At 44.6% G+C, this 22,234-nt stretch overlaps 4 protein-coding genes across 5 annotated transcripts in view; all 4 read left to right on the top strand.

Annotated features, from left to right (window-relative positions):
* LOC128300708 (neuropeptide SIFamide receptor-like) overlaps nt 1-1,637 on the top strand; it is a 34,962-nt gene extending 33,325 nt beyond the window's left edge. Inside the window, exon 9 of the mRNA XM_053036870.1 lies at nt 49-1,637. Within this exon, the coding sequence (XP_052892830.1) occupies nt 49-510 (462 nt within the window). The 3' untranslated portion in view covers nt 511-1,637. The remainder of the gene's footprint in view (nt 1-48) is intronic.
* Nucleotides 1,638-2,338: 701 nt separating this feature from the next.
* LOC128300707 (tubulin-specific chaperone D) lies at nt 2,339-6,043 on the top strand. Its single transcript, XM_053036869.1, has 3 exons — nt 2,339-4,007; nt 4,074-4,484; nt 4,550-6,043. Exons 1-3 carry the CDS (start codon nt 2,339-2,341, stop codon nt 5,968-5,970), a joined length of 3,501 nt encoding a protein of 1,166 aa, XP_052892829.1. The 3' UTR covers nt 5,971-6,043.
* A 390-nt stretch (nt 6,044-6,433) lies between these two features.
* Nucleotides 6,434-12,006, top strand: LOC128300649 (beta-1,4-N-acetylgalactosaminyltransferase bre-4). The gene is made up of 7 exons (XM_053036776.1): nt 6,434-6,878; nt 7,324-7,546; nt 7,611-8,281; nt 8,353-8,899; nt 9,655-9,750; nt 9,817-9,943; nt 10,013-12,006. Exons 2-7 carry the CDS (start codon nt 7,410-7,412, stop codon nt 10,019-10,021), a joined length of 1,587 nt encoding a protein of 528 aa, XP_052892736.1. The 5' UTR covers nt 6,434-6,878; nt 7,324-7,409; the 3' UTR covers nt 10,022-12,006.
* A 2,436-nt stretch (nt 12,007-14,442) lies between these two features.
* Nucleotides 14,443-21,927, top strand: LOC128303500 (cyclin-dependent kinase 12). Of its 2 annotated transcripts, none has more exons than XM_053040475.1 (8): nt 14,443-14,639; nt 14,843-16,367; nt 16,432-16,866; nt 17,338-17,509; nt 17,608-19,171; nt 19,249-19,637; nt 19,840-20,313; nt 20,394-21,927. In XM_053040475.1, the coding sequence occupies exons 2-8, from the start codon at nt 15,089-15,091 to the stop codon at nt 20,578-20,580; spliced, it is 4,500 nt and encodes a 1,499-aa protein (XP_052896435.1). In that variant the 5' UTR covers nt 14,443-14,639; nt 14,843-15,088; the 3' UTR covers nt 20,581-21,927. The 2 variants fall into 2 exon arrangements, with proteins under 2 accessions (XP_052896435.1, XP_052896436.1); XM_053040476.1 differs by having other exon boundaries at nt 17,611-19,171.
* Nucleotides 21,928-22,234: the final 307 nt, after the last annotated feature.

The raw sequence follows: 22,234 nt of genomic DNA on the forward strand, positions 1-22,234 counted from the left end.
TTCTTTTAATGCGTGTGGCCTGTATTTCCTGTCTGCCTTATCCTACAGCAACACACCCAGCAGACGTCATTCAACGGCAGCCGCCATCAACACGGTCGCAACAGCATCAATCATCCGGGCAGTCTGCAGCCACAGATCTCACCGATCTCCGTCGAGGAACGGTTGGCGCTCACCAAAAGCCTGGACGGTGAAACGCTTCAGCTGACGAACCGTAAAAATTCGTCCACCCTTGTCGGCAATAATGGCAACGGTTTGGGGCATGGAAAACCCGCCAGCAATGGGAACGGTGCCGGCAATGGCACCCAGTCCATGCATCACCATCACCATCATCATCGGTCTCATCAACAGCAGCAGCAGCACCACAAACAGCACGGCGAACAAATGCGACCAGATGGTGACGTTCTGGTCAATGAAGATGGTACCAGTACGCAGGAACAATCCGTCACCGGGCCAACGACCATGCTAATGATAGTGAATAAATCGAGCAATTGCAAGATCGGTGGCACTTGACAGGCAAAACTGCACGTGTCCTGGCGAAAGCCACGCCCGGACAGCAAACCCTGGACGCAGGTGCAGTAGGAACGCAGTAGTTCTGAGCCACGTTTGCGAAACGACGCTAACACGACAGGGGAAAGGCAACACTTAAAAGATCGCGCTTGCACAAACGCAAGCCAATTTAGATAGTATTCCAAAGATGTAGGTATACGCGGAAGTAAATGTAGATTAACTATGACATCTTATGAAGGACGGTGAGACGGAATGAATCCCGCAAATGAATGTACTTTTCATGTACGTCTACTAGCAGCAACGAATGAAACGGACAAGCACACTCCAAATCCATAACCACCAGCTAACTACTTGCTGGAGTGTCATCTACGGTCAGAGCTTATAAACTATGGTAATTTACTAAGTAAATGAAATGGTGAACGATATGGCAATCCAATATTTACATCGTTCCAATTCCACCGCTAGTAAATCACCGGTACAGCCCATATTGCCTGTCGGATGATACTCCCACAACATAGTTGATGATCTGTCTGTGAATGCATCATAATCGATACACGCGAGCCGCACGCCGCAATGTACTTCCAAATCGATTGTGGTAGTGTTCAACCAATTACTAGCATATTCTGTGGTACTCTCTGTGGGCCAACCACACCAAAAAGGTGCTCGACAGGGAGAAATAGAGCAAGGTTCTGCAGCTTGTCCCTTATGGGCAACGGGATGAACTGCACAACACACAGCGATGTCGACATCCGACATCCATGCTCTGCGTATTTTTATTCCACTGGAAAAGTTTAAAAGTATAGTATGTAAACAAAACAACCCAAGAGTACACTAGAATTATCAAACATCTGTTATTTACGCTCGATGTTGCACAACTTGGAGATGATACGAAGATGAAAAAGAATGATACGAATTTCTTGTAAATATTGTTATAGTCAAATACATTCGTGTAACGATACCTTCTGTATAAATGATGATGATCCAACTATGCAAAGAAGTCAATAAAAACATACGACTCACGGACCACGACCATGCGTAGGAGCATTCCGTGAAAGGATGAAATCAAGGTGTGATTGTCACGATCTCGAATGTTGTGCAGTGATGATTTCATTTCCCATCGTGATGAATAAACCTGTTTTATTTTTTTTTTAAACGATCACCAAAAGCGGGACACTTCTGTCTTCAATCTAAGCTTTGATGAACAAATGATGACAAATGGACGAGTATTTGCGTGCTCCAACTCACCTGCTTCGTATGGAATGGGATGGACCATCCATGATGTTGAGTTATCAACAACTAACACAACTTTACTGAAACTATTACTTTGATGAAACCTGACATCTAATTTGCGACACCTTTAAAAGAATCTGCAGCAGGAACTTTACATGAAAGCACATTCTTGAACGAATTCAACACGTGTTTGAAACACGTTCGATTGATTTAGTTTTTGCAGCCAAACTCTCCTGATCTGAGCTTTTATTTATTGTTCTTTATCGGTGTTGTTGTTTCATGTTTGATATAATAAGACATAATGCACTGTTTTACCTTCCGTGTCGAGAGACGCACGTGTCGGGGAACAATTTTCAAATTTAAATTGAAATTTTTCGATCTACACAAATCGATGAAACCAACGCGCACCAAACGATACGTCGATTCGCTTTCCACCCATTCAACCATACCGTGTAAACGGCGTTCCTACTGTCAGTCACCCGAACTGTCAGTCATCGCGTAATTTGTATACAGTAAACAGCAACAACAAATAAACCCCGTACCGCATCTGGTGACGGAATAAGTGAAAATCGGTGTAAATTCGTTGCTTAACACTACAACCATGGGCGAAACAGCTATTGAGGATTGTAAAGGAGACGACGGGCCACAAAATGTGCTGGACGCATTCCAGGAGAACGACAAACTGCGTGTATTGCAGCTGATAGACGGACTGCATGACAAATCCGTCACGGAGGACGATTTCGAACACGCTTACCAGGAATATTCTGGCATATTTTCCAAGTACCAGGAACAGCCCCACTTGCTGGACCGTAGTCTGGAGGAGATAGTGAACAAAATCATTCCATTCTTGCAAGAACCTGATACAGAGCTGCACACCAAACATCGTGCTGCGAAATATCTCTATCAACTATGCAAGGTGCGCACGTTTAAGGCATTCGTAAAGAATCTCCCCCACGAGGTGCGTCATTTGCCGTTCGTGTTGGGTTTGGTCGAGCAACAGAATCTTGACGATTGGCAAAACTGGGAAACCCGCTATATGGGGCTGCTGTGGCTATCGCTACTGGTGCTCAACCCGTTCGATTTAAGCCGGTTGGATACTTCGGAACAGGGATCTCCCACTACGATGGAACGCATCTACGAGCTGTGCAAAGTCAACTGTCTAAAGGACGATAGCTGTACGCCGGTGGCCGCATTTCTAGTTGCTCGTTTCGTCATACGAAACGATGTTAAGATGGTGTACTTGGAAAAAATATTCGACTGGGCAATGTGCGTGAATAAGGATTACAGTGTTGACGCTAACATTGGTCCACTGACGGCAATTGCTTCCATCCTAAAGCACGGAAAGCGCGAAGATCTGCTTCCGTACGTGAAGAAGCTTAGCAATTGGGTACTTCACCTGGAGTACGAAACAATATCGAAGGACTTCAAAATCTACAAAACATGCATCAAAATCTGCCAACGCATTGGGCTCGTGCTGTTACCACCGAAAATTGCCAAATGGCGTTACCAGCGAGGTGCACGTTCGCTGTTAGCTAACGTTCAGAAAACGGTCACTCTGGCGTCGTTGAAAGAGGTACAGCAAACAGAGTCGTTGTCGGAATGTACGGAAGAAGAGGATGATGTCGATGACGAGGAAGTTCCGGCCGACATTGAGGAAATTGTGGAACGATTGCTGCTTGGCCTGAAAGGCAATTCAACGATTGTGCGCTGGTCATCGGCAAAGGGTATCGGTCGTATCACGAATCGACTACCGAAGCTGTTAGGCGACGAAGTTGTATCATCGGTTATCGAACTGCTAAATCCACTCGAGCAGGATGATGCTTGGCACGGTGCCTGCCTAGCGCTGGCAGAACTGGCCAAACGTGGTCTACTACTTCCCTCGCGATTATCCGAAATAGTGCCACTGCTGCTCCAAGCGCTGGTGTACGATGAAATTCAAGGATATCGCAATGTGGGACAAAACATACGAGATGCAGCATGCTACATGAGCTGGGCTTTCGCCAGGGCGTATCACCCGTCCGTATTGCAACCGTTTGTGGAGCGCATTGCTTCGGCACTTCTCGTGACGGCCGTTTTCGATCGGGAAATAAACTGTAGACGTGCGGCATCTGCTGCATTCCAGGAAAGCGTCGGACGACTGGGCAATTTTCCGCACGGTATCGATATTCTTACGACGGCCGATTTTTTCTCCGTCGCCGTGCGGAGTAATGCATTTTTGAATATCAGCGAGTACATCGCAAAGTTTGACGAATACAAATACAACCTAATAGGTGAGTGATTGAATAGCGCATTTATAATTGCAAAAAAATTATCCTTTCTTCCGCTCTCTGTTGTAGATCATTTAATTAGTCGCAAAATCAATCACTGGGATACTAATATTCGCGAGCTGACAGCCCAAGCGCTCTGTAATCTGACAAAGCACGCCCCACAGTACATGCGAGATTCGATCGTGCCACAGCTATTCCAGCTGGCCGAGTCAACAGAGCTCAACACGCGCCACGGTGCAGTGCTGGCTTTGGGAGAGGTAATAAATGCCTTGCAAATGCTTAGCTGGCAGCAAACTGGCGACGGACAGGAGTGCTTTATTAACAATAAAATCAGCGAACTGGCCGGTCAACTGATTGGCAAATATCGGCAACGCGGACAATTCAAGGGTATGAGTGGAACGTACATGAAGCACGGTTGTGCCAGTTTCATTCGAAATTGTAGTGAAGCCAAGCTACCGATCACGCAACGAGAATATTTAGGTAAGTTAGTAAAACTTGTTCAAAAGATCGAAAGATGCTTAACGAATATTTCTGTCCGCCGATAGAATCATGGCAGCTGCTACTGGATGAAAGCATCGTTGACGAGAAGTCCACGACGCGAGAACAGGCCACGACAGCGTTTTCGAAGTTTTGTGAAACCTACTACAGGACGGAACCGGCGGATCGTATGGGTAGTTTGATTGATAACTACATCCGGGAGATGCGCGACACCCAGATTGAACACAAAGCTCAAGGAATCGTTTCTGCGCTCGGTGCTTTGCCACTGTTTATGCTCGAACTGCGCTTGCAAGAAATCGTGTCAGTAATCGACATCAAAACGGTTGTTCCAGAAATGTTTGCCGTTGGATACAACCACTCAGAACTGCGCCGTGATTGCATACGCGCGCTGATGAACATTGTTCATACGGTTGGATTCGAACATTCGGACAAATCGAACGAGATTCTCTGTGGGCCCGCCTTCGGTTGCTATCTGCGAGCGCTCGAAGAGTATGCGCTGGACAACCGGGGCGATATTGGTTCGTGGGTTCGAGAAGCCAGCATTAATGCTCTCTATGCATTCCTGATCAAATGTCCGCCCGCATTACTCACTCCACAGCACGTGCAGGATGCAATGATCGCTATCGCGAAACAATCGGTCGAACGAATCGATAAAATCCGTGCGGTGGCGGGCAAAACGTTCACCTCACTGATCTACCACGAGCCACCGATTCCGCATGTAGAGCACAGGCAGGAACTGCAAAGTATATTCCCACAGGACACAACCGAGGTGCTGTGGCTGTTTCCGCACCACACATTCCCGATGTTCATTCAGCTGCTTGGCATACCAATGTACGTGGAGCACGTGTCGGCAGGATTGATACTAAGCGTCGGTGCACCGACCGAATCGCTTCACACGTGCGCGTCCAAAACGTTGAACGATTATCTGAAAACGCATCAAGCATTTATTGAAACATTCGGTGCAGTTGTGGTGAAAATTCTGAAGGAAAAAACCGTTAAAGATACCCTGTTTATTACGTCCACATTTCAATTCCTCGCCGAGCTGCTGAATTCGTCGGCGAACGCTAAAGTGTTGCTAGTTTCGGAAGACAGCTCAGTAGATTTTGCCGAACCTATATTTAATTTGGTAAATGGTTTGATAACCCAAACCAAAAAGCACATCGATTCCATTCCCGTGTATTGCACCCTGATGCTGTCACCGAAAATATGCAAGCGAGTACTGAGTAAGCTAGTCGTGTATTTGGGCATGGTGTGCGTGAATATTCGACGCGAAACCGCTCTCAAAATGTACGAAACACTGCTAGTCTACGGGGATCAAACATCCATACCGGAAGAAACACTCGACGAAGTGTTGGTGTGTCTTAGCGAGGAAAAATGGGACGGTGAACTTGAAGAAGCACGTCAAATACGCAACAAACTATGTGCACTGATGGGTATCAAACCGCCAGTGACAAAGGTGAAGAAATAATTTATGTACCAATACGTTTCTACGGTGGTGCCTAACTTATCGTGCGCTTGTAACGCTACAATTAATAAAATTGAATGCCTTACTTACTAACATACAATGTGGTACATTCAAGATATTTCGACATAAACTTATATGTTAACCTAATGACTATTGGTACTGTTGTAAATACGTTTTGCTTGATACATTTTTCACAATGCTGTATTAATTTGACATAAACTTTGTTTTGTCTACACAAATTATTTAAAAATGGCAAATTATCCTACTGCAGCTTTTCACTCTCAATTAACCGTCATTTCAAATTGGATAGTGCTTTGGGCCACGTTGTTTGACGTTTACGGTTCGTTTGACGTTAATGTCCCAAAAAGGTGTGTGTCAATGGAACGATCAATCTCTGCTCTCTTCTCAACGCATACCCCCTTGTACTTGCTGTTTGCTGTTCAGTCGAGCCCTAGCCAGACACAAACAATACTTGGGGTGGCTAGCTAAATTATATAAAATCGGACCACATTCGCCGGTCCTCCAGGTTGAAGGTTTTGGTCGGCCTGCTGCTGACAAAACGGTGTTCGGTTGTGACGAAACTTGCTTCCCAAAAAAGATCTCCAGAAAACCAGCTGCAAAGAATTACCAACAGTAAACAAACGCTACCACACACAGTACAGGGAAGTCGCATAAAGTAAATTAACACTATCCTGGCTGAGAAGGTTACGCATATAGTGCACTGCGGTACGATTGATTCGTTTTTTGGTGGAATATTGATTGGTGATTCCGTGGACAAACGTGCGGATTGTGCGGATGCCTAGCATGGAGCAAACTACTGCAGCAACGTGAGATGAGCCATTGCCACGAGCATCATCGTTCGTGAATCATTTTGGAAATAGAAATTCGGCCATCATAATCGGTATAATCAGGTGAGTTCACGGTTCCGTAACTAAAGTGGACAGTGGAGAAAACATTCGATGATTTTAAAAGTTGCTCAGACGGACTCGTAGGATTGTTTCAGGACGTACAAGGCAAATCGCAAAATGTGTAAACATGCCTCGTAAGTTGAAGCATTCACTCACCCACTTGATGTTATCATGTGATAAGGTTTCTTTAGACCAATGAATGTATGAAGTGGCAATTCGTGCTTGCATAAAAGATTCCTTCGTGAATCGTTTTGAATGTAAAATATACTACATACATTACATTACAGTACATTTCAGCAAATCATTGGCCTGCCATCGTTGCTAACCCTATAGATAATCAGTAGTACATATAGTGCTGTGCATCATAGATCTTCTACTGCAACATGGCCAACAACGGAGAAGCATGGCTATAGTGATTTATTTCGTTTTGTTTGTTTTACCTTCACAGAAAGATCTGGTGCCTGGATATTCGATGTGCTGTGGTACGACGACGAGTTCTCCGCTGCTGACCCCCTTTTCTCCGTACATGGATACATGGCGTATTGTAATCGCACGCTCGCTATTAAGGCCGTTTTGTTTGCAGGAGTTTTTCTTCTCCTTCTGTACCAACTTAACTCTAGGTTGGATAGTAGCAGCGGTAGTGCCAACCGATACCCACACCTAAAGCTGGGGTATGTAGAGCGCCCGTGAACCTTTGTCAACATGTGATTCATTCTCCGATCTGTCATTCCATAGCGCAACCCCATGGCCAAAGCGAACTCACGGAAGCACAGAGCTACACCCGTCTACTCCCACGGTACGTAGCGATGGAAAGGACACGATCACGAACGAGCAGCATCACAGCAACGATGACCAACTTCTAAACAACGATTCCAATGGGTTCGCATCGGGTGCACCCAACCGTGTGGGGCCCGAACGAAATCAAACGGTCGATTTGGACGTACAGCACAATAATAGTGAACTTAAGAATGTGATACAAAACCTTGCGAAAGAACCAACCAAACGCACAGGAGCAGCAGCAGCAGCAGCTACGGTATCTGAACAGTATGAACTTAACGGTGATAAGTCGAATAGTAACGTTTCTTCGAACGTAACTCCTAGTACTAAGTCTGGCAGCTCAAATAGTCATTTTAGCAGTAGTAACAGTAGTATAGATAATGTAGGCAACATCTCCGGGTTCAATAACGTAAAGTCTGAAAAGGAAAGCATAGCCAGCAACAAATCAGCACACGAAGCAGTTAACAATGTTCAAGCGAATTCCTCAATCGTACCGGCACCGAAGCTGGACGCACCTGTGAATATGTTACCGATAGAGTACGGTACTGCTAGAGAGAGACCCGACAGATTGGACGATTTATCGGAAAAGTTTACCATAAACAGCTGTCCGCCAATCCCTCCAAATCTTGGTAAATAACCTCGCAGCGCTATGTGGTCTATGTCAATCTTTTAAACTCGCTATTCTTTCTCGCCTTTTTAGACGGACCAATCGATGTGGATGTTGCGTTTGAGCCATTGAGCGCGGTAGAAAAGCGGTTCGCTTTCAAACTGCAGCCCGGTGGCCAGTACACGCCACCGGACTGTACGGCACGGAACCGTGTCGCCATCGTGGTACCGTACCGTGATCGTGAGCAACATTTACCGATCTTCCTCAAGAACATACACCCATTTCTGATGAAGCAACAGCTTGAGTATGGCATTTACATAGTGGAACAGACTGCTGGATCGTCGTTTAACCGTGCGGCGCTCATGAACATCGGGTTTGTTGAAGCGATGAAACAAAGGAACTGGGAATGTATAGTGTTTCACGATATCGATTTGCTTCCAATGGATGATCGTAATCTTTATACGTGCCCGGACCAGCCGCGCCACATGTCGGTTGCTGTCGATACCTTCGGTTTCAAGCTACCGTACAGTACCATCTTCGGCGGGGTGTCTGCAATGACGGAGAAACAGTTTCGCATGGTGAACGGATTCTCCAACTCGTTCTGGGGTTGGGGTGGCGAAGATGACGACATGTCTAACAGGTATGTTAACAATATTTTTAAGTAACACTGACACAAGCTAATAACAAGTTCTCCTTTTAACGAGTTAGTAGAATCAAATCAAATCGAAATGCTAAGAAAATATCGTTTTCATTGAAACAAATCTTGCATAATAAGCATTAGCGTTCCTGGATTTCGAAACCATCGAAGAAACTTTTACCTGATATTGATTATGCAGAAGTTGCTCAGATCAATACCAACTGCCACAATAGCTTAGGATTGAATACAATAACATCGAGAAACGATTGAACAGAGCACGCGAAAGACCCATATCCACCGAAGAACTTAAGAAAGTTACTGATGCAAAGGGAAAAAAGTTTCAGCTACAGAGGATAAAACACATATCCTTAAAAGCATTTTGAAGGTGTTGAAAGCATGGGATATCATTTCATTCCGTTGTTCTACGAGTGACACCGCATGGGATCAATATTGAAACAATAACATTACAAGGATCAAGGGATGTATGAAAATAGTTCATTCGTTTCTTTCATTTGATCAAGTTGAAAAGCAAAGTATCCACACTTTGAATGAGTATTGCCTCGGTGTAGAACGAATTATTTAGCTTTTCCTATACAATATGTGACATAGAACCTTCCGAACATAACGAATATTCGTCATAACGATTAAAACTGGTACACTGGTGAGGTTTAAAGCCGTCAGAAGGAAAGTTTACTTTGATTGATGCATTTTTTATTACTAAAACATCACATGCTGATTTATGGATGGTTTATTTTAAGGTTAAAACATGTCGGTTTCCATATCGCCCGGTACCCGGTCAACATTGCCCGTTATACGATGCTAAATCACAAAAAGGAAAAGGCCAATCCCAAACGGTACATGTACAGGCGAATTGTTACTGTTGTACAATCAATAATCTCTATTTCCTCCCGAAACGATAGGTACGAAAAACTGGTCAATGGTGCAAAACGGTTCGATAGCGATGGACTTAATTCGTTGCATTATCAACTGGTAAACTTAATACGCAAACCTTTGTACACCTGGATTCAGGCAGATATTTCACCTGAAGTAAGTATCTTCCGGATTGGCCACTGTTCCGTTTCCTATCTCACGTGTGTACCTAATTCTATCCCACAGGGTAGCTGATGATTGTCATTTCTAGCAGATTGGCTAGGATAATTTAAAGAACAAAAAGGACAGTGGTAACCACTGTCCCAAAGAGGCCGAGGGAATCGCAAACAACCAGCGCAATGTAGATATCGTCGTGTCGATGTGTTTGTGTATGAAGCAGTAAGTAAAACGTTTGTGTTGATATGCAAATGTATCATGCTACTCATAATTTAGCAGACAGGGAATGGTGCAGTTTAAAGACAAGGTGAACCTATTTCCATCCATTCATTCATGGAACAAACGTAACCAACAACAAATCAAAGCAGAATTTTTAAGCGCAGCAAAACATTATTACTCCAAAAAAACCCCGAAAAATAATCCGCGTCATCCTGTTTCCTTCGTTTGGGGAAAGTGATACAACTATATAGTAAGAAGTCCATCGATCCCATAATTCGTATTTATTTAGAAAGGCCTAATTTAAGTAGCGTTTTAAGCTGTAGTTTGATTCCTGATTGCAAATACTCTCGATCCGTGATCACGTGCTAGTGGGGGGGTTGGTACTTAGCGTTGGCATACACGTTTCCTAAAAGGCATGACTATTCTTAACGCACAGCAACAAAATAGGCTCGAAAAGTGTACAATGAGTGCAATGTTCAGATTTTGAGGGACAACACAGTTTTTAGGTAGAAATTTGTTGTGTTTTCTGTTTGTGTTCTGAAGAAAAGGACTTAATTTTCCGAATGTTCGAGTTTAATGTTTCCTCACGTTAAATAACTTTACATTAGGTAATTCAAAAATGATTCTCTTGTCTGTGTTATTTAGTGTATAATAATTAGAGCCGAATGCTGCAAAACTACAGACCCAGGGAACGTAAACAATTTCTAACACGCTAGTTAATTTGTTATGGAACGTTGAGAAAAGGACGTGAATTGGGAAACGAAGTTTTTGAATTATTTAAAGAAAAAAAACTATTATTTCTCACTGATATTTACCGCGAGATCTGATCTTTTAGTATTGGAAACGTGTTTGTAAAACAAAATAAGCGTGAAAAAGTCGTATAACAATAACAAAACGGAGCTTTACTTACGAACGTATATATGCACAAATTACACGATTTAGGCAATTAATTCGTTATGATCAAAATGTTAAAAGCCGCATACAAACACACACGGGCACAAATGTTTCTTACGTTCCGTCCGGGCAAGAACATTTATCTCTACTGCGCAAAAAAATGAAAGATGAAATTTAGAAAGCTAGAAAACAGGAACAAAGCACTTTGCGCTATATCGGTAACCATTGAATACGTGTGAACGTTATCGAACAAAATGTTACATTGGTTGGTGGTGCTTCTTAATACACCGTTTAGGTTCTTAGTCGAGTACAAGCAAATGGCTGGTGATGAATTTCTAAGCCTTCTGCCACTTCAAACAGTTTGATTAGTGCAGAACACGGACGAAATGCTTTCAATCATCGTAAAAGTATTATTAATAGAGGAAATTTCAAACAGCTCGGGATTTCGCACGGTCACGTGGCTCCACTATTAACCCATGTATCTACCTTTTTCGAATATAGTCCTAATTAAACTCCATACCAGCCTCATACCGAAATAGAAACTGCAAACAAACAAACTAGCTCTGGAGGATCCAATGTACAACGATACAATATAAGGAAGACAAAAACTACGTTGTAGAGAATGAGGAGTTGTCTTTTTTTCTTTCGGGAGAGTGATTATTACAAATCCAGTTCACCTGTTAGGTAGCATTATTGCAAATTATTGTACTGGCTGTTGATTCCACTTATTATTACAGCGAGCGAGAGGCGACTTACTCCCGAATGAAGAAAGAATATCCACAGATAAGCTCTCGTTTCAAAAGTATTCCAACCATCAAGTATCTCTCGACATGATAATCCACAATTATTCTTAATATTACGGGCAAATGTAATGTAGGGTCTAGCAGCGTCTGTTTGGAGCTCCTCTTATTTCCGTGAAGATACTCTGAAAATCGAATTCAAACAATAAACTGTAGAAACAAATAACACAAACGTTGAGAGTTCATTCAATCTCATCTTGTACGATTGTTTGCTTCGGATGTGAGTACAGGTGTATCCAGAGGAACTGAAGCATTATTTTTCAACGAAAAGTGCGAAGTAATCAAATCACTATTTTATCGCTTTCATTAACTATCAATTTTATCATCTATCTATCCAATAACGACCGATTCTTCGCTCCTGTAAAACATCCAATGTTAATGAATTTGTCCTTGCTTATATTCTTGTTATGCAGAATGCTTGTTTTTAACATTATTTATGTATTTATAAAATCCATTAAAATCTATAATTTTAATTCGAATTTCTTTCAAACACAATTACGAACAGCTCGTTTGAAATTAAAGGCAAAATACTTGACGCACCGTACATGACACCTGTTCTTGTAACGCAGGCTGCACTATCTAGTTTACAGCTCGCTCATAATTTGTATTCATTTGACAGATGGTCTTTGCAATGTTGGATATTATTTTCACATTTTACTTTACTACTACTACTACTACTACTACTACTACTACTGCTACTACTACTACTACTACTACTACTACTACTACTACTCCTGCCTTAACATATTGTCAATAAAACAACAGAATATGTTCAACGGATAGTATTTTACTTACCTTTCGGTAGTGCTTCAGTGCCAACCTTGTACCTCTAATTTTATTTCAGCTTTAATATTTCATAAATTCTTCAAATGACTATCATACTCGCATTACTACTAAATGCGCCTAAATAACCTGTTCCGTTACTGTACTACCACCTGCAGTCTAGCGCATCTTACAATAAGCAAAATTGCAAAATTTGGGATCGGATGTCGTTGTGTAAAAAGCCCGGATGGGATGGTAGGAAGCCTTCGTCAAACAAAGGTGATCTAGAAGAGCATGTACAAAGGGCGAAATACGTATTTCGTGGAATAGGCGAATAAAAGAAAAAACAGACAGGATCGAGCACGAATTGTGAGGTGATAGGAAAGTTCGAGACATGACCAGCCTAATATAAAAGCGGTGGCATGTCCGAACAAAATCAGTTATCGTTCTACACTCCGACGGGAAGTTTCCATCCAATCCTCCAAGTCCGTACAAGATGGTGAAAAACGTGTGGCACTCAAGCCAACAACCAGGAATAAAAGTAGGATCGAACTTCGGTTCGAGAGAACCATACTCCTAAAAGCAAAAGAATGGCTATGCCATACTGACGCCATACGGTACCTGATCACCAATAATTAATCCAAATGAATTATGATGTTCAATCTTCACCGAATAAAGCTTAAAGGTTTAATAAGTTGTTAAAGGTTTAATAATCTGAACTGTTTCACAAAAAATATTGGGTTTCTGTAAACCGGTCCATCGCCATCAAGAACAAAAGAAAATATGGAAATTAGGAATAATTTTCCACTCGATTCCTATTTTGCACCCAAACTTCAAACGCACCACGTCTACTTTGCTTCCTTGCTGTCAAGTGCTGTCAACTCACCGCACGATGACAGGGCCTGCTCAAACTTACACCTTACCAAAAGCGAACACGGACGGAATGCCCTCGTTTTTTCTCCGTAGCTCTTGAGTTTTTGGACTGATGAAAACTTTTCGAATTTTCATCTCGCCTTTGATTTTTGGAACAACGTTACGTTCTAGCGTTCGTTCACGGTATGCCTTCTGGCTAAACGCGCTGGCACAAGCGATATCTAGCTCGATGAATATTAGCTAATAAGCGTACCCTCACAAGTACTCGGAAGAACTTTCTTCTTCATTCAGTACCTATTATCACGAACACTCATACACACACACACAAAGATACAAAGGGGCACCGTACGCACGCAGCCCTCATTTGCCGTCATTGTAAAAAAGTCCGGAGACTCCGCCAACTTTTCCGTTTCCGCGATGGGAAAATAAGAATCTCTACAGTCGGCATTTTGGGACATTAAAAGTGCGTGGTCGTGAGTGTATGCGCCAAAGTGAACAGAAAAGTGACTACAGTGCAATAAAAGTTACGTCGCGGGTTGAACATCGACGACGACGACGACGGTGTGTTGTGAATACAGACACGGAACTCTGTCCCTCCGAACAGTTGCGGCAACCAAGTGGTTCTGAGCAACGGGTGAGACGTGTAGCATCGGAACAAACGGTGCTTGCGGTTAATCTGTGTGCTTTTTTTCGGGCCATTCCTTCCCCAATAGAAGGGACGTTATTTATCCATCTGGAACGTAGCAACCATTGGAACACACGAATGGCCGCAATGTGAATTGTGCGTAGTGTCTCTTCTTGTGTGCCGCTTATGCTAGGACTAAGTCCTCTACTCCGGTAGCTGGACATTCACGCATTCGCACACACACACATACGTTGGGGTGCGTCAAACATCGACCGTCAGTGATAATCGGTATCGGGTTTGTCCCGTTCCTTACCAAAATCATAGGAATCACAATTACATACAGTGGCGAACAAGCGATGCAACGAAACTTCTTCGCACAGCAAATCCACCGATGAGTTGCCGATCGCAGTACTCATAAACAACAAACTCTGCGCTACATTGAACCACAGACGAAGGAATCCCTTTCACTAGCCCATCGCCAACCATTTGGAGAAGAACGTCCCCGTTTTGGTTCACGTATGAGGTAAAGGAAGCAAAAGACGTCAACGCAGTTTTGCCAAGACATGCTATGTAAGGATAATAATGTGTTGCTTGCACACCTAGCCGCGGATCTTCCGGTTCCAATCGGTGAAAACAACATCCCTTGCTCATGTTTTGTTCCATAAGTTATATGTGCGTACAACATTTTAACCGGTTTGTGTGTTTTTAATTACGATTTCTTTTTAGGAAAGCCATTTGTTTCCACGTCACTCGGTGTTTGCATCCGCTACCTCTTGCACTTGGACCACAACAGTAGTAACAAATCCAACCTTCATGTGTTGTTCTAGTTCAGCATTTTAATAACAAACACTGGTAACAGTTAAAGAACTAACAAAAGTGTATCTTCATCGGTCGAAACACATTGCGGAGCACGCGAACCAATTGGTGTCATTTGTACCAGTTAGCTAGCGGACTTGCTACACAAAGTTACCGATGGAACGGCTTGAGCGCGACCGAGAACGGGGCAGTAGTGTAGGTGGCGGAACTGGTGCCGCCAGCAGCGGCCGTATCAAACACTCAAAGAAGCGATCCCGCAAAAGTAGCAAGAAGTCAAAAAAGAAACGACACAACTCGGCTTCGGATGTTGAAGATTTGTCTTCCACTTCGTTTGGTGAGGAAGCGAAACGATACATTCGATCACACAAGGATGCGTACGACGATAGCAGTGGCGAACTGGAAGGAGTACATGTCGAGCACCGTACTACCCTATCCGGTAGCAAATCCGGCGTAGAGTATTCCGACGTCAGTTCGGACGATTTTTCCGCCCCCGAAGCAGGTGAAATCGAAACGGACGTGTCGGATGCGCCGGAAGGTGACGGTGTGGTAGTGGATAATGGAGATGACTCGTTTATCAGTGGTGACGATGAAGCGGACGATATCGGTAGAAGCAAGAAAAGTAAAAGTAGTAAGTCACGGCACCGCCATCGGCACCATCGACACAAGAAGTCGTCGCTTTTGGACGGTCACTGCAAGAGCAGTTCCCATCGATCCAGCTCGAAGCGTTGGAAGCGAACGCCACAGTCAAAAAGGGGTGAAATGGAGGTACGAAGCAGGACACCATCGTTGCCCGATATGGTGGAACCGAACCGGATGGGGTCGTTGGCAGAATCAAAGGCTGCCATTGCCACCTCTTCCATCAGTGGTTCATCCAATCGGTCGAAAAGGATCAACTCGATATCGTCCGATACCTCATCCATGAAGTATCGTAGGCAGAAAAAACGACCGAAACTGAACGATGAGGAACAAACGGTCGCCGATAATCCGTTGGTGGATGAACAGGATGAGGAGCGAACTAAAGACGGCGATGGAAACGTCGATGCTGATGGAAGAGCGGACGAAGCGGACGGGAATGGAGGTGGCACTGGTACAGAAGAGTTGGACGATGAAAATGAGGAAGAGGAAGAGGAAGAAGATGAGGAGGATGAAGACGATATCAACAATGAGGGACAGTCGGTCTCTAACAAGAAACGGATCAAGAAAAGCAAGAAGGATAAAAAGCACAAGCGAAACAAAAAGGCCAAGAAGCGGAAGCGAAAACTGCGCACCAAGTCGATATCGAGCGTTGAGACGATCTCGGAAAGCGAAGACTCGCTGCTAGAATCAATGACTCCGCCGCTGAAGCAGTCGCCATTCTATCGAGTTGGTAGTCGTGAGGGTAGTAAATCATACACGCCGGTACACAACGACACCAGTCTTACGCCAGTTTCGCCAGGTACATATCGAATGCTAGCTAATACCTAACAATGGATTGTAATGTCGTATTGCTTTACTTTTAGGGACTCCTCCGCTGCAAGACCATCATCATTCAACGCGCCACTCGCTGAACAGTCCATACGACAGTCATCATGATGCCGCTGGAAGAAGCCGTAGTCCACTCGAACGAGATATTGACCATGAACGCGAACGGGATCGTGATCGTGATCGTGATCATCGCGATCGGGAACGGGATCGTTCGACTAATGCGGGTGGTAGCGGCCGTAAACTGTACATGTCATCTTCCCCTCATACACCACCTGTCGCCATGCATAAGAAAAACTCATCGTCGTACCACGATCGTTCGCTCCAGCAGCATCCGAGTAGTCCAATCGATCTTGACAGTCCACCGCCACCGATGTTGCGTCACAGGCGGAGCAGTAGCCATCGGGATAGCAGTCGACGGCGCAGTCAATCAAACGATCGGAGATACAGTGCCAGAAGGACACCTTCGCCAAGTAAGAGTGTGTTTGAGCATTACGTGTTTTTAGACACAAGTTTAAAGCGCTTGTTTATCAAAAATTGATAATATTTGCCCAACTTACCGAGTCGATGCCATTCGTTTCCAGCCCACATTATTCGAACGCATTAGATCCTTTTACTCTTGGCTTCAATCAGTTTAACCGTTCCACTTCAACTCGCTTGCAAAAAAGAGAGTATAAAGTACTTCGACCTATGGGTACAGTGAGTTTGGGTTGGAACCCACTGCATCTATGGGTCAAAATCGATGGCGATTAGCTTTCCCTCAGATTTAACTCACTCTCCCTCTACTCCGAAAATAAAGTCCGTGCTACCGAAAGTCCTTACACGGATAGTTTAACGTAATTAATTACAAAAGTCGCGTCATACTACGCGAATCGATAGTACGCCAGGAATTATATTAAACAATCTTTGATCAATGCTTTTTCTCTTTTTCTCATTCTCATCAGAATCGATAGATTCTCGGCACAAACCACACACTCCTCCACCCACTAAACGGCGGCGAGACAGATCACCCCCGGAGAAGGATTACTACCGGAAATCGGACAGCCGAAGCTACAACAAACGAGAAAGGGACTGGGATGATCGTCGTGGCAATGAATCCCATAAACGGTTCCTAAGGTATGCACTCGATCCATCCGCAGGGCGGAATCGCCCTGACCATGCGTAGTATCGCCGCAGTATTAATGATTGGTTTACTCTTGTCTGTTCCTCTGTAGCAGAACTCCAAGCCCGAGCAGCAACCGACGATCGCGAAGGACACCATCGCCTGCCTCCACGAGCAGAACGAGATCTACGCGAAAGGGCGGATACTATAGCCCGTCGCCGGAACGAAGCACCGGCGGTAGTAGCAGCTATGTTTCTTCCCGTTCGAGACACCGTTCACGAAGCCCGCGACGTTCGCCCTTATCATCATCCGCCAGCAAGCGTTACTCTAGCAGCAGATCCCGCTCACCGCAGATGCCTTCAGCAAAAAAGATGGACCTACAGAAGAAAATCACGGATACCAGCTTCTTCGCAGAACTGATCAAAGACAAACACAAGCGCAATAAAACGCTGCAAGAGATTTTGGAAAACAAGAAGAAAAATGATGCATCGTCTACTGGTGCCGGTAACGATGGCGTAACGCCGGACGGCGAGAGTCTGAAGAGCGATGGCAACAACGGTACGTCGAACTCAGCTGCGAACTCGCTGGAAGCATCCAATGCGAATGGAGTAAAGGAAAGGAACCCAGAGTCCATGGCAAGCGTTACCGATATTCCAATGCCGGAGTCGGCGGAATATTCATCCCGCAGCGATCAAATCGATGGCCGAACGGTTGCACCTTCTGCGAACTGTTGTGACATTAGCAATAACAATAGCAATGGCAGCAATAGTAATTTGGTTCCCGATTCACGAATACCTGTGATAACGAACAATGCAGTGCACCATCATTCTCATCACTGCCCTGCAGCAACCTTCTCCGGTACGAGCTTCAGTAATCTAGCGCACGTAGAGACGAATGCTGAACCAATGATGTCGGCGGCACATGGTTCGGAGGCGGGCAATAGCAACCCAAGCAGCGGCATCGCACCAACGAAGCCAAAAAGTCTTACCAATCTGCCGATGCCGCCCGGCGTTAATATGGCCGATCTGGAAGGTGCGCAAACGCCAAGCCCACCGGGACCAATCAGCCCGGTGGCTGCAGTGAGTACGATGAAAATTATGCCCATTCCTACACTGACGACTACCGGTGCCGTACCGCTGCCCGTTGCAAACAATGCCAAACAGCGACCAGATAGTCACGGCAAACCGAACGCGTTGAATGTGTCCACATTGGCAGCAGTTCCTTCTACCGCAGTCACCACTACACCAGCTACCTCGACACTACCCGTCAGCGGCATGAAGAAGGGTCTACTCAATCTACCCATGCCACCGATGGTACCGGGATCGGAGGATTTAAGTGGCGACGAAGACATTGGATCACCGTTATTGCCGAGCAATCGTGACTCCATCCAGAACCAAACACAATCAGGCCAAACCAGTGTCAATAATAATAACAACAGTAGCTTAAACAATCGGTATAAGGGTGGTGGCGCTAGTGCGATTACCGCTTCCGCCTCAGCCAACCAGCCATCATCCGGTACGAGCAAGGTACCAATGACACGGCCAAGAATTTTAAACCGGCGCCATTCCCGCAACATGACAGCGCCAATGTCTGCGTCCGGTGGTAAGGACTGGGGCGAACGGTGCGTGGAAGTGTTCGATATGCTTGAGCAGATAGGCGAAGGAACATACGGACAGGTAAGTGCGGACAGGATGGCGAGTAATTCCTCCCACAACGATGTGCTCAATAATGGATTTGTTATTCATTTCCGCAGGTCTACAAAGCGAAAGATCAACAAACGAAGGAATTGGTTGCGCTCAAGAAGGTCCGGCTAGAGCACGAGAAGGAAGGCTTCCCGATTACGGCAGTGCGGGAAATTAAGATCCTTCGCCAGCTGAACCATCAAAACATCGTTAATCTGCGCGAGATTGTAACGGACAAACAGGACGCGCTGGAATTTCGCAAGGACAAGGGTTCGTTCTATCTGGTGTTCGAGTACATGGATCACGATCTGATGGGGCTGCTCGAGTCGGGCATGGTGGATTTCAATGAGCAGAACAATGCTAGCATTATGCGCCAGCTGTTGGATGGGTTAAACTATTGTCACAAGAAAAATTTTCTCCATCGTGACATCAAATGCTCCAACATTCTCATGAACAACAGGTAAATTGGAACTTTAGTTGTACAGCACAGTCTTTAAATACTTCGTTCATGTTCTATCATGTGAGCGATAGTAGGCATTATCACTAGAGCTGCACTTAACCATATCCAAAGAAAAATAGGATTTCTCTTGTTAATCATCTTTTTTCAAATAATAGTAGCAACTAAACGACTAATTGAGATAACTGTAACCTTTCCTTTGCAGAGGTGAGGTGAAGTTAGCAGATTTTGGGCTCGCTCGGTTGTACAATGCAGACAATCGGGAACGTCCGTATACGAACAAAGTAATTACGCTGTGGTACCGTCCACCGGAGCTATTGCTTGGCGAGGAGCGCTACGGTCCAGCGATCGACGTATGGAGCTGTGGGTGCATACTGGGCGAACTGTTCCTCAAGAAGCCCCTGTTCCAAGCCAACCAAGAACCTGCCCAGCTGGAAATGATATCCCGGTTATGCGGTACGCCCACGCCGGCGGTATGGCCGAACGTCATCAAGCTACCCCTATTCCATACGCTCAAATCAAAGAAACAGTACCGTCGCAAGCTGAGGGAGGACTTCGTTTTCATGCCCACGCCCTCGCTTGATCTGCTCGACAGCATGCTGGTGCTGGATCCCGATCGACGCATCACCGCCGAAGATGCGCTCAAATCAAACTGGCTTAAAAACGTTATACCTGAGCAGTAAGTAGCATATGCAACCGTGGTGGTGCAACCATCTTCGCCGACCTTGGAACTCATCTCCCTTTCGTTCTGTCCCACAGATTACCTCCCCCGCAGTTGCCAACGTGGCAGGATTGTCACGAGCTTTGGAGCAAGAAAAGGCGGCGCCAGTTGCGCGAGCAGCAAGAATCGTCACTCAATCTTCCACCAGGCAAACCCTCGGGCAGTACAATCAAGCTGGACGGTATAACGCTACCCGGTGGACCGACCGGTATCAATATGCTGTAAAATGTATGCATGTTACTGATCTGCTCGTATCACACACATACCTTAGTTTGGAGGTATAATACCGATTATTAGGAAGGTGGATTGGCTACCTATCGTTTCCATTATCCTGTTTTTTGTGCGTACGAGTGCATATTAGTCTCTAGGTGATCTACATCAAATCTAAAGTATGCGAACACAGGTGACTTGTACAGAAGGAAGGTTCAGGGCTACGATATATCTGTCATTCTGTTGTTGAGTACCGATATCTTTTAACTATTCGCCTACCAACGCGTTTTTACGACTCATCAGCTTTTTTTATGTTGTGCATAGTTTTGCAACTTATGCTAATTTCATGTTTAGTTGTTTTTATTTTAGCCACACCATGTGACGTGGTTTCACTTGGTCATAGAAAAAAAAGGCGGAAAAATTTTTCGAACTTTCTAAGAAAGTTATAATTCAGTATGTAAAATAATTATTTTTTCTTTCTCACCCTCCACTCGTCCCCACAAACCTTTCCGCCAGTACACACAGACGCAAAATAATGTTCTTTATTTAAACCGCATAGAAAATGAAGAACGCGTAAGAAAATATCCAACCTGACGAATGCGCGAAGATGCTTATGATGATAATGATGAGTACGAACTATTTTAGTGAAATAAAGAAAAAAAAAGTCGGTGCGTACTTAGGCTAGCACCAGAAAGAAATCATGCGAATCTTGAAGTGTCTTACAACTAGTACGGGGGTTCAAACATAGGAAATTGCATTTTTCGGTCTATGGATTGACAATTTTTGTGGCTCGAGCAAACATTGACAGAAAGGAACTAAAAGCAAGTAGTGGCGAACGGCGGCCGGGATGGTTACTAAACCAGCAACGGGCAATATAAGTGTATCGCCACTTGAATGCATCTGCGGGTGTGAAACCGTCCCGATGCGATACGAATGGAGCGTCAGGAACAGGAACTGAGCACTGGCTTAATCGCCTATCCGCGTGTCACGATGCGCTAAGTAGGCGGGCAAAGCAAACAGGGATGGTACGCGGTACGTAGCCAATTAAGACATATGGTAAATCTTAATCTGTACAGCCTAGAATAGGGACAGTATGCTGCAGTATGTAAATTTGTTACAAATATATTTCATCAAAAAACAAAAAAAACACACCTGCACAGAACCATGCTTTACGTCTGAAAGCGGATTTGCGCAAACCCCGGGGGTGGAGGTTGCTACCTAAGACCAGTAAGACAAATATGCAAACATTCATCATGATCATCATCAATCACCCATCATGTGGAGCGATCGAGTAAGTGTGACCACTAGGAAGTACCAAGTCTGTTCGATGGAAGGAATAAACAATTAACGTTTCTTGCAGGATGTGAGAATTGTGAGAAGCACTAGGAAGAGATTGGATAATAAAACAACATTAACATTGTGAAAAAAAATTAGCTCGTGCCCGTGTCTACTTTTGAAGTTTTGATCCTTTTCGTGTTTGCTTACCTAGGATTTATTATTTAATAGAATCTGCTTCCTTGTTGAGCTCACGATGGAATGTCCTCGTAAGTGCGTAAGTATCACTTCAACCAACTCAAGCTGTGTTAAAGATTCATTGGCATTTACTACTTGCTCGAACTACTTGTAACGTAGAGGGACAAACAGTATGCTGGTAGGCAGAATCTTCTTT

The sequence above is a fragment of the Anopheles moucheti genome, chromosome 3 (genome assembly GCF_943734755.1).
Source record: "Anopheles moucheti chromosome 3, idAnoMoucSN_F20_07, whole genome shotgun sequence".
In the NCBI taxonomy this organism is placed as follows: Eukaryota; Metazoa; Arthropoda; class Insecta; order Diptera; family Culicidae; genus Anopheles; species Anopheles moucheti.